General features: G+C 38.6%; 1 protein-coding gene and 1 pseudogene across 1 annotated transcript; both read right to left on the reverse strand.

The window, feature by feature from the left end:
• Positions 1 to 338: 338 nt before the first annotated feature.
• LOC127143268 (interferon-induced very large GTPase 1-like) lies at positions 339 to 2,457 on the reverse strand (annotated as a pseudogene).
• On the reverse strand, positions 339 to 7,163 carry LOC108902157 (interferon-induced very large GTPase 1). The gene is made up of 5 exons (XM_051075741.1): positions 7,137 to 7,163; positions 6,951 to 7,032; positions 6,793 to 6,834; positions 6,090 to 6,209; positions 339 to 5,393 (listed from the first exon to the last, which is right to left on the reverse strand). The coding sequence occupies exons 1-5, from the start codon at positions 7,161 to 7,163 to the stop codon at positions 2,560 to 2,562; spliced, it is 3,105 nt and encodes a 1,034-aa protein (XP_050931698.1). The 3' UTR covers positions 339 to 2,559.
• Between the last annotated feature and the right edge of the window lie 5,904 nt (positions 7,164 to 13,067).

Consider the following 13,067-nt stretch of genomic DNA (forward strand, 5'->3'; position numbering starts at 1 on the left):
AAGTCACAATTAATGATCAGTTGTTCTGAAAATATGCCTCCATAATATCAACTTCAAAATAAATGAATTAATTATATTTTTTTGCCCACAGAACTCATGTTCATACTCTGAGGGCCTGGTACCTCCTATTTTCAATTGTCTTAGAAAAACAGATTGTCCAGTACACAGTCAGCTTCACTGTTATTAGTGACCCATTTTAAGCCATTATATAGTTTCATACGTGCAAATGGCAGCCACCTGTTGTGTGTAATGCTCTTCACATGGCCACTACATTTTCACCTGAGTAAAATCACTGTTATTCTGATCTGGGAAACATTAAAGACATTCATAAACCAGACTGCTGATTTAGTTTCTTTATTGAGTCAGTTAATAAGAGTAAGTCATGTATATATATTGACAATATCACATATAATAAATGATGATTTAATTCTTTTAAAAGTGTAAATATTTGGGACCAGATAATTCAATGAGATAAAAACAATGAGATTCTAAATTCTGCATAAGGAAATCACATATTATGCCCAATGAAAAGAAAAGAAAAACCTCTCTAATGTACAGATGACATGTTAGACCTATAATGAATGATCTTTTACTACAATGAAAATGTAAATAGTCTGCATTAGACACCTCATTGACACAAAAGCACAGATTTTTAAGGTTCTGATTTTAAAGGCATATTGTACTGAACAAGTTATTACTTTATTATAATACCACATACAGATTGAATAATATTTTAGAAGAAAGAAATGCATGTAAATACTATGCAACAGATACTTCACAGAAACAAAAACAGACTGACTTTTAAATTCTGATTTTTGAAAAGCAAGAAGCTTCTGCTCTATTATGACAATACCATATACACACATAGACTCATAGACTGAGTAATCTTAAAAAAACAGGGATAAAACAATACATGTAAATGTTTGATAGGTAATTCACAGACAAACAGTAACAGATTGCATATCATATTTAATTGATTACAAGAAAACTGTTTTTCTGATGCTTTGTTGCTTTGATTATCTATGTACATCTTTTCAGTGGCAATATAATGATATTCATCACAAAATCATAGAATCATCATCAAATTTAGATTTAACTTGATTTACAATGATTCTTACATGTCCTCCTAGCATGTTCATTGACTCAGAATATCATAAAGTATTTAAAAATGTGCTCATCAATATGTATATGTTAAAGATATTAAAGATTATAATTTTTATTAAAAGGGAAATAATGAATGAGTCAATGTAATAAGGAGAATGTGCACCTACTAGGTGAGCCCTAATGATTTTTCTGTATTTCCATATTTTATACCTAAGTGGTAAAATATATTTGACCCGGCATTTACTTCAGTCTTGTCATTATATATAGTAGGTTACTATTTGTGATTTTCTATTTTTGTGTGTGTGTCATATAAAATATACATATATATCCATTAGTGGATGAATGATGAATGAATGATGATGATGAATGAATCAGTGTAATGAGGAGAATGTGCACCTCTGTAACCACATAGCATGTAGTCTCTCACTTAATGTTAAATGACTTTTTGAGACTTTCTTCTGCCTGTACATATTTGATATCTTTCCAAGACGTAGGAATATCAGCAGGCTCTGCCTTGTATGTTTCTGCAAAGTCTTTGTTGAACCTAGTCATCACATATTTCCAGTAGTTTGATGCCTCATAGCTTCCATCTGAATCGATTTTCCAGTTTGGGAAAATACTTGTGTAATCCTTGAAGGGATGGCGTTCATTCTTTGTAGCATTACAGCGAAAACACTTATCACTGATCACAGATGATGAGCATATGTCAGTGACAAGTTGTTTCGTCTGGCTCCACCTGTATCTACCCAGACCCTCTGGCCGATGCAGTGAAGCCCAGTGCTCAGTATGGGCTTCTCCTCCTGCCTCACAGGGAGTTTTACAGAATGGACACCCTTTACCACATCCAATCACTTTGGTGAAGAGCTCATTCTGAGGCTTCACGTGAAGATGTTTTAGTTTCATCTAGATGGTTGTGTTTTTAAACTTCTCTCTAAGACCTTCTGCCATGTCCTTCACACACTCTTTGAACCAGTGAGCAAACTGTTCCTGGTCTGCATTGTTCAGGATCATGAAAGCACCAAGAGCATCCTGGGAAATGACCAGTTTATCCCCAAGTTCCTGACAGACATGTTCAACAAATGTCTTCAAGTTGCCACTCTTTTTCATTTTGGCTTTGTTGATAGCATCATTTATGCTGCTGATACTTGACTGGAGATGTTGAACCTCAAACTCGAACATCTTGGAACCATTTGAGAAGTGATTCACTATTTGTTCAAGTGTCCACTCCTTTACATATTCCTCATAAGAGCAAATGTAGCTCAAATAGTTTTCAAAGTCATCCTTTGAAAGCAAATCCAGTAAAACTGAATATTGGAAAGATATTCTTGTGCTGAACTGCTGCTGTGTTAGCATTTCATCAATGATAACGGGACCCAGGAAACGGTTGACAAAGTCTTCGACTGCAGGCTTCAAGCATCTGTTGGTGAATTCTTCTGCCTTCTTCTGGCATTGGTCTCATTCATTGAACACATCTTTAAAATCAGTACGAAAATTTTCTTTGTTTTGATTCAGACATCTGTAAGGATCATTCACATGTAGGAAATCTTCATGCATTTTCTGGAAGTATCTGGCTGCGACCCCGCAGATGTGCTGTTTTAGAGAAACCTCAAACTTGATATCTGTCTTAAGATTCCGATTGTTTTCCAGCTTCTCATCAATCATGTGTAGGATCTCCTGGATGTAAGTGTCAGAGTAATTGTTTTTTCTTTCAACTTTTTCAATCACAAACTGAGTGCAATTAGCTATGATGCTGTCAGCTAGTTTTTGTACAGTCATTTCATGATCTTCACTGTAAAAAACATCAGTTACTATGCATTTTATCTTGCGCAGTCCTTCAACTGTATACTTGAAAGGCACCAGTCCATAATCTTGCAGCTTTTTTTGAAGCACCAATTCACATGCATGACTCCCTTTGTGTGACAGATTCTTTCTCAGGCAGTGGGATACACTGGTGAAGACATCTGTTGGCTTTTGTTTAAAGGAGGACAGTTCCTTGAGTGTTTCATTCCACATCTTATCAAATTCATTGTCCAGTTCTTCATCTCTCATCTGGACATTCTTCTTTCGACATTTATCAATCAGTGCACACACTGCCTTATCAATTTCTTTTGTGTGATTTTCCTTGATTTTGTCAAGTTCTGTCATTCCCTGTTTGATTTCTGCTGCTGCTGCTGTGAGCTGATGGAACACAGAGCTCTCCATTTCTCGTCGAAGGCTCTTTGCGCTGTTTGCAAACTCCTCTTTGTATGCTTCCACTAGATAGACATGTCCCTCTTTTTGCTCCAAGTGCTGTGTCAAATTTTCAAGAAGCTTTGTCTCCCATTTAGCCAGCTCTGTTGAGGCCTCACTTTTCAAACACATTACAAGTTCTTTCATGTCAGCTATTTCAGGTTTTGCAGAAACTGTGCCAAAATTTGAAATTCTTGTTTCAGCATTTGTAACCCATGTGTACATGTATTTTTTGAATTCCCATTCCCATTTGTTGAATTCTGTGCACAGCCTCATGTATGCATCAGCCACTAGACTGTTTCTGAAGCTGAAGATGAAGTTTTCATGCTTTACTGCATTCCACAGACTTGAGATCCATTCTTTAAACTCCAAGATATTGTTAGCAGATGACTCACAATTTCCCAGTAGTTGGATGATGTTTTTCTTGAGCTCATATACAGCTTCGCTGTACCCTGCATTGACTGGTGCCATTGGTGGGTTTCCATTCCACAGTCCAGGAATGTACCAGTTCCCAGTGTCTGGACTGTACTCCATCACATCCGTGAAGCTCTTGTTCTCCTCTTTCTTTTTCATTTTGGCTGCTGCCTGTGTCATCTCATTTAACTGCTGCAAGAGCAGTTTTCTGTCTCTTAAGTTCTTCTCATGGGCTGAAACATCTGACACATTCTGGTGAACAAACTGACATTTAGGCTTTTTGCCCACCTCTTTCATCCTGAGAAAAGCATGCACAACTATCTGTAGGATGTCCTTCATTTCTGTTGAATTCTCCATTGCAATATTGATGATGGTGATATCACTCAGCCCCACGACAAGCGTTGCAAGCTCGTTGTCATGCTCATGGCTGTCATCCAGTTGTGCAAGCTCTGGTGACTTTAAGCCCTCAGTGTCAATGATCACCACAAAGTCACAGTTGAGTACTTTTTTAACTTCATCATTGATTCTGATGAGCAACATAAAAGCACCTCGAGTGCATCGCCCACTGCTGACTGCAAACTGCACTCCAAACATGGTGTTAAGAAGAGTTGACTTTCCTGTGCTCTGAACTCCAAGAACTGTGACAACCAGTATCTTGTTCTTAGGAGACACCAAGTCATTGAGCTGAGAGAGAACATCACTCACCCATCTGAGAGGAATGTTGGATGCATCTCCATCTACAAGCTCAAGAGGAAATCCATCAAGCAACAATCCTGCACAGAGTTTGGGCAGATGCTGTAACTGTTGCCGTGATGGGTGTGTTTTTGGAAGGAAAACTGAAGCTTCATAGATCTGACCCATTTCACGGAAGAAATGTTCAGTCCCCAGTGAACTGTTGGAAAGTTCTCTGTCAATGTCTTTGATCTCATCTTTGTTTTCAGAATTCTCACATTTCTTTTTGTACTGCTCTCTGAGGTCAGACAGTTTTTCTCGAGACAGGTTATCAAGGTTAATTCGCATCCATTTCAGGAAATAACACCTCTCTGTCCCTGGGCTTGATATTGCATCGATGAAGCATGTCATTGCATTTGAAATGTCATAAGAATTCTGTTCACCCCGAAGTTTATCTTTCTGTACCTTAAGATCACTTTTGTATTTTTCAATGCTTTCAGACCCAACTTTTCGAAGCCGAAATTCTTCCTTCTCTAAGCTCGTCAATTCCTTCCATATTTGGCCTTGCAGGGGAAGCTGAGCTTCTTTGTATCTAAAGGTGTCTTGAATTTCTGCAGTGATGGCATCTGCATTTTTTTTGGCTTTCTGGCACTCTGGACAGTCTTCATCCACCAAGATTCCCAGTTCATGGGCAATGGCAGCCATCTGCTCTATGCTCATCTTCATCTTTGAGGTCTCAACTACATCCTTCACTGTTTTCCTCAAACTTTTGACAAAGTCTGCATCATTTTTCTGCTTAGTCTTAATAATGATGTTTTTGCTGGTCAAGCCCAAGATGGCTGCTACCTGTTTTAGAGCATTTAAATTGAAACACTTGCTTTGATGGTTACCCACCAAGAAGATCTGTGCCTTGTGGTGTTGGTTATTAAGCAGCTTGCAGTCAGCGTCCAAATTGTCAAAGAACACAAAAACTGCTGCAGATGTTTGACACAAAAAAGAAAACTGTGTTTCAAATGAAGCAATGTCCCCACGAAGGTTAGCTACAGCTACTGGCTCACTGAAAATATCAATGTTCTTGTTTCCACAAGGAAGGTACCAAGTAATTTCAGTCAGTCCATTGCATATTCTTCTCGGACTGTCGCCACACTCCATATCACGGTGAACAAAAGTGTCATGGTACTGCTGAGAATTGCTCAGAAGCTTATTGAGAATCTCTGACTTGGACAAGGAGCATTCCCCCAGTCTCACAAAAGATATCAATGGAAGTTCAGAGAGAACAATTCTGTTTTCTATGAAGCCCTTGGATTGCGAAAGTGACTGTGGTCTGCATTCTTTAACAATGTCTCTCATGGCCCAAAGCATGAGTGTACTCTGTTGTGTGTCACAGTTGGGAAGCAGCAGAGGCACAGAAAACTGACACATAGACATTTTGAGTGCCAGTTCCTGCTGTACAAAACCATCAGAACACAGAAAGAGAGCAGTGATTATGTCGAGGGGGTTTAGCATGTCACCTGAGTTTGGACTGCCAAGCAGATTATTAAGATCTAACTCTCTATTCTCTGATGGATCACAACTGTTTGCCTTACATTCCACTGTACATTTAACATTCCTAGCTGTCACATTAACCATCATCAGTTTCTTCAGAAAATACCATGGAATATCTGAATTACACTTAGCAGGTTCATCAGAGATGGTCTTCTCATCAATCTGAAGTATTTTGCTCAGGGATAGCTTCTCTCTGTAGTGCTGCTTCAACCCCACATCCGCCAGTAAGCTCTCCAGTTGTGTCTCTGTGGACATGAAAACAGTTATTATTAAACCCATCACCTGTTATTCATATTATTGTTTCTCACACCCCATGGAGATCTTTGCAGTTGCAATGGTCAAATGATCAGCTGATGAACAGCCTGTTTGAGTTTAAATGCAGTTTTCAATAAATTGCTCTATTTTTTGTCTCTTGCTATGCAGAAAGTTAAGGGGTGTGAATACTTTCTGAACACACTGTACATAGTGATAAGTACACTGATCAACCACAACATTCAAACTGTTTAACGTTGTGGCTGATCATTGTACGTTATGAGCCCAAAGACTATTCTTTGGTCTTGTTTTGTTTGTTTGTTTGTTTTTATTGTGTTGTTATTTCATATTTACCTGTAAAGACAGATACAGGAGCTGCTTTGCTTTGATTTCCATTTTCTGCCACCCTTGTGATGCTGAAGGTATACTCAGTTCCAGGAGTCAGTCCCTCAACTTTCACAATGTTGGATTCCTCTATGCTCAAACTGCCTTTCTGTGTGTCACTGTAGTAATCTACACGCAGTGTATATCTAACAGAGTAATCAGTTACTGGTAACCCAAGAGAAACAGTCTCACTGTCTGCATAGAGAACTGTTACTTCTCCTGGTGGAGGAACATCTGTTAGAGGAGAAGAGAAAAGAGAAGATAGCAGAGGAGAACAGACTCTCAGTATATTCAGATTACAGCATCTATTTAGTCATTCAATTGAATCTGATACTGACAGTCACACTTACAGTCAGGCTGTGGTGTTGATCGAGTGTCCTCTTCTTCCTCACAGTATAGCTCAAGGAAGGAATTGGGTTCATCAAAGAACTCCTTGGTGATTAAGAAAAACATGCAGTTTGAACAAATCAATTCATAATCACACTCAAACTCTTATAATTTTATTGTTATTTAAGTTTCCAGTTTAAGCTGTTTACCTCCTCTTCCTCCTCTGAATTGTGCATTGTTGATACACAGTCAGTCATCCCACACCTGGTCTAGATTATTCAATCTGCATCTCACTAAAAGCAAACAAGATTAAGTTTAGAAAACGATGCAGCCAACAATGCGTCAAGATTAATGGAAATTAAGAGTAATTGGTCTTGATATTGGACATATGAAAACAAAGAAAAAAATGTATGCAATTTGCATTCATTCAACGAGAACACCTTACTAGTTGAGGCCCTGAAACATGACAAAAAGCAGGTGCCAGATCTATTTTTTCAATAGTGGAAGAAGCATTCAGATCTTTTACTCAAGTAGAAGCAATACAAAAATGTAAAAATACTAGATTACAATTTCATTCATCCATACCACATGAATATATTCTTATCAACAAAAATAGTACAACAGTAGAAGAATTCTATATGTAATTTGTGTAACTGCAATGATAAATTATTATTAAGCATTCTTTATGCAGTTTTCCAGCATTACGGGATTATTGTTACTGATGCGGTGTTGTGAAACAGACATTTTACTGCTGTAGTTGGTTCAGGTTTAGCTAATTTAACAATTTAAAATAAGAGGCAGGATATATCCTGGGCAGATCACCAGTCCATTGCAGATTTTTTAAAAATCTTTTTTGTACAGTTTTACAAATGCCAAGTATTATTCTGTGTTTTCTAGGTTTGTGTTGTTGTTTTTTCATCCTGAGTTTCAGGTCTTCAGCACTCAGGTGTTAGCAACGATAAAAACAGCATCATTCTTTTATCCAGCAGTTTAGTTTTTTATTTAACATTTGTCTAATCAGACGGTGTTGTTGAGATTACGATCTCTTTTCCAGGAGAGACCTGAGAATAACAATGACAAGAACATAAACAGCAACACAGACACAATAAAGGAACAAACACACAAAAAAGAAATAAAGAATTAAGAAAAACAGAAAAATGAATCATAAAAAACATCACACAATAAGGCTGTAAATCTCAGAGGAAATGCATGCAGTTACCAACATTAGTGTGTACATGAAGGCTATGTAAGGTTAAGTAGTTACTGAATCATGTTCAGATGTGAGATTTATGTGAGAGAGGAGATTTGTTTTATTACATGCCAAGTTTGAATAAGAGTTTACTGTGGAAGCCCTGAAGGACACGCAGTGTCATATTACATCAGAAATCACTTTTCCAAATAGTAATATGTTGGTCACTGACAAAATCACTGACAAAACAATATAGCAACTCACCTTGGTAGAAGAGATTTACCCATGGCGGTGGCTACTCATGGCTTTTATCCAGAGTTTTGTTTGTTTTTTTTCATTTATATAGGATTTGTAAGTAAGTCCTGTCCTGTTGCTGAAGATAAAGCACTGCTCTTTTCCATGTATGGCACTGCAGTCCTGTGATGCAGACTCCCCTTTTATTCTGCAGTGACACTTTTACTTTTGGTTTGATGATCATGTGGTTTCCCAGAAACCAAACCTCTCTTTACTGTAAACTGACTATGTTGAACATGATAAAAGTCAACTCAGATGACTTAGTGCATGAAGAGGTGGAGGTGGAAGGGAAAAGAACATAGGTCAAAGGTGAACAACTGGATATCATGTTTAATTTGCAACATGTGTTCTATGCATAGGTCACCCACTAGTGGTAAGGTCAGTGGTTCAATCCCAGGCTCCTCCAGTTTATGCTGATTTACAATCACATAAATCATCTGTTAATTATCCATACTGTATCTTTATTGAGGCTATTTATCTTTGGACCTTACATTTTCAGTAAAAAAAAAAAAACACACTTAAATTTCTTGTCTATATTAACACTGTGCCATATTGCTATCATTGCGTGGGTGGGGGGAAAAGAGCCCTGAAAATCTTTCAGAGCTTTTTCTTGGAGGGAAGTTTTGTTTTTTCCAACCCTCCGTAATCATTTAACTCATCACTGCAGGTGCCCTCCAATTAAAAGACTCTGACGTCAGACGCCAAGAATCGCACACTATGGCGTGCGGCCGTCGCAGCTCAGTCCAAATTTAAAACGCCGGGAGCTTGACAGCTAAACCGCCCTTATCAGAAATTTTAAGAAAAGTTAGGAGACACCGGGACTATCGCGTCCAACTACAGGAGGAGGTGCAAAACAAACCCAGAAAAGGTCAGTGATGACTGTCAGTTAGCCACGCGTTAGCGTGGCGTTAATGTCGATGCTGATGTACTGACGCATGTTAGGATGGTAAATCTTATGACTTGTTGTGTTTGTTTAGAGCTACATGTTTAACTTTACTGCACTGTGGGGACGCAGACGTTTGCAACACATAATGTACTGTTTTCCTAAAGTCCCAGTCAGTTACGTTAGCTTTTTGGCCGGTATTATGCGTTGTTGTCCGGTGGTGCAATCGCTACCAGACTCCATTGACAAAAACTGCATTTTTTTTTTAAGCAGAACACAGGCGCTGGGCACGCTGTTTTTAATGAGTCGTGCTTTTAACAGTTTCAAGCGACTTAATGGCGGCGAAGTGGTTAAACAATATGAATTATTTATATATTAGGCGTCGCCCTGTTATTGGTGTGCATTTTCTCCAGTACTTAGTTTGACCTTATTGATGAAATCCCCAATATGTGGCATCATATTAATGTTACACCAGGAACTGACATGGTTTAAAGAAAATCCCCAAACTGTCCCTGCAGGGCCAGGAAAATATTAGAGGCTCGAGACTTGACTTGCATTTTTTTAATGTTTATTTTTTTTGTTTAATTATTAACAGAACAACAACCTGTTGTAAGGTGTTGGGGAAAAGACACTGGACAAACTTTGTTCTTTAAAACTCAACCTGAAAGGTAAGTTAGCCAAAAGCTAGCGTCAGTGTAATTGCGGTCAGGTGTGTTGGTTCCTTAGCCTCATGAACTTTATAACATAATGTAATTTAATGTTTCATTATACTGCACTCTATACCTATAACTCATTTACTGGACCTATAATACTACACAGATACCAAAGTGGATTTAAAGGTTAGGAAATTACCAAATTTTCAGCGGTTTGAGACGTAACTCAGATTGGTTTTTTTCCCCCCAGGTAGATCTACGAACCAGTGAATGCCATTTTTCTTTGTATTCTGTGTTTTTTGATGGCCGCCATGCCTCTCTCACAAACACAGACTCTTACACAATGTCATGACTGTCTGTTTCTGCTAGTGATAGTGTGACCAGGACTGATGTGGTGCAGAGTCTCTTTCAGGGCTCTAATGCAGATCAGATAATTTCTGTGTTCACCGAGGGCAGATGGTTTACTGGTCCTTAATTTTTTTTTTTTTTTTTTTTTTTGTGTAAACAAGGTCAGATGTTTAAGATCACGCTATTTATTGGCTATTTATTGAATGTGCCTCGTCCTAGCTACCATGCCATTGATTTCTGTCTTCATCCATAAGCTTGGATCAGTATTTGTGCACTAACTTTTTCTTTTTAGGTAAATCTACAATTGGTGAGTCCCGTTTTTATATTCTTATATTCTTAAATTCAACCCAACAATTATTCTGGCAGCTAACATGAAACATAACTGTAAACCCTATTCCACTGATAAACAACAGCTACACAAGGCTGACAAAGTTTGCTGCACAGGCAAAGAGACATGACCTATGTGTTTCAGGAAACACAGCTAACAGCGGGGGTTAAACTTAAAAGTACAACTTTATTGTAATAAAACCCAACGTCGTCATACTGTGATACTGCTGCAAGTGTTAACTGGTGCACAACAATGTGACACAATTTGCGTCTTTGTTTGTTATTTTTTTAAAATTATTTTTGGGCCACTGTGCCATCTCTTGTCTATCCCTCACCGTTTTCCTTGGCTGCCATGCCCATCTAACGATCTGTCCATTTCTCGTTCATCTGTGCAACATTGCTGTTTAGATTTTGCCTCTGTTTGTCTGTCCTTCTAATCATCCAAACATATAGATGAGTATGATTATACTGATTATCTAAACATCACAGCTGTTTAAATGATTAGATCTTTTAAGGTTCTATAGAGGACTGTGAGACTGGGAGTCCCACCCATTCCTACAGTCCTCTATATAACCTTCTGTTTGTTTTGTGGGCCTGTGTACACACAGTAAGAAAAAGACTGACGGTTAGGGTTAGGGCTAGTGATCTGAAAGACCAGATGGAATCAGATGTTGGGTCAGAGCTGGACTGAGGATTTTGTAATGTTATGTTAAAAGTCAGAAATCTCTCTAATCAGCCTGTTGTCGTGTCTGTGTGTGTGTGTGTGTGTGGTGGTGCCTTGTCTTGGCTGTGGTACCCCAATAAAGCCTAAGCTCATCTTTCCCTATCTGTTTGTCCATCTTTTGTTTGTCCAAAATTATCACTTGCAGCAGCACCTGTCTGCCTCTGTTTGTCTTTCTCTTTGTCAATCTATGTGTGCTTGTCCAGCATTTTTTGTGTGCCGATCTTGAAGGCCTCTCATCTGAAAGGCTTCTTTAGCTGTATCCAGTTGCCTTTGTGTAGGACTTAGAAATAATATGACCTGGATGACTGAGAATCTACAAACAAAAGTAAGTGTCTTTTTTTTTTTTTTTTTTTTTTTTTTAAACCATGACTGCTGTCTCGATGATGAAGTGTTTGCACGATAACAGTATAAAAAGTCAGGCATTTTGATAGTCGGGGGTTTCTATGATTTCAGGGGGAAATCCCGTTCCATCTGAGGTTGGTTAGAGACTGCTCATTAGTTTTTCTATTTGCTCATCTTGTACTCTGAAAGTTAGGTGATTTCCAACTCAGATCAGTTATTATTCAGTCAAAATATGCTTTTAGTTCATTGGAGGTACTTAGTCTCATTATTCAGGCTTAATAAATGCATTGTTTGCTGTGATTTGTACAGCGTAGTTGTTGTTGTGGTTGATGTTTAACAAATCTAAAGGGAGAGAACTGTGCTTTGCTATACTTTGCTGCCTAACAGTGTAGTTGCGCTGCTGTCGATATCATCACCACCCAAATTTCAATACCTATTTGTTGTTTATTGTACCTCACATTGAAATGGATTTTGAAGTTAAAGCCTGTCTTGTTTCACTCTGCCAAGTTTAATTCCAACTGGAAACTCAAGTAGAATCTTTTGAGTTTAAGTAAGCCTGGTGTGGTATAGTTTTGTATCCATATTTATTTGCGCGGCATGTTGGGAGGCCTCCCAGCAGGGGAATTTTATCCCCTGCAAAGCGATATGCCACTAGGGTACGGTCATATCAATCGCTGATAGTTTGCACTGCGGTATTAACTGACGTGATAATTTGGCCAGTTTCATACATAAGTGGGATTGTCCTATTGTATAGCTCGCAGTAGCACGTTTTAGGTTCTCTGGGAGGGAGTAAACCTGGCAGAAAGAGACAACCCTGATACCTCTGATAGGATTCTGAAAAATCCACTGGACACCCAATTTGGGTATATTTCCTTAATTTTCAGTCTAGTGGTGATGAGGTTGAGAGCAATGATGGCTATGAGAAACAAACTGATGTGTCAAGTGTACCAACTTGTCACCATGCTTTACAGTTTGCTCCTACTCAGTTGTCTGGCATTGACATACTTTAAATAGAAACATTACACTGTAGGCCCAAAACAGAGCTGGCAACCTACTAATCTGACCAAGTGGGATTTGATATGTTGAAACTACATGTTAAGTGGTTGGATTGCATCTGCAATTTCCTCCCCTCACACCTTGCCAGCATTAGTTAACAGATATCTGTGTTGCCCACTGTCTGTAACTTTCCAGAGTCGATGATCTGACTGACTCACTTCATGCTGTGATTTACCAGCATGGAGAGTCATTTGGGACAAAGCTTGGTCCAGTGTCTTGGTTTGTTACACAGGAAACTGCTATCACACAGTTGCCAAGACAGAGTTCCTCCTCACTCCTCCTCATTCTGTATCCACCCTTAAGTCTCTCCCTCTGCATTAATCC

The sequence above is a fragment of the Lates calcarifer genome, linkage group LG14 (assembly GCF_001640805.2).
Source record: "Lates calcarifer isolate ASB-BC8 linkage group LG14, TLL_Latcal_v3, whole genome shotgun sequence".
In the NCBI taxonomy this organism is placed as follows: Eukaryota; Metazoa; Chordata; class Actinopteri; family Centropomidae; genus Lates; species Lates calcarifer.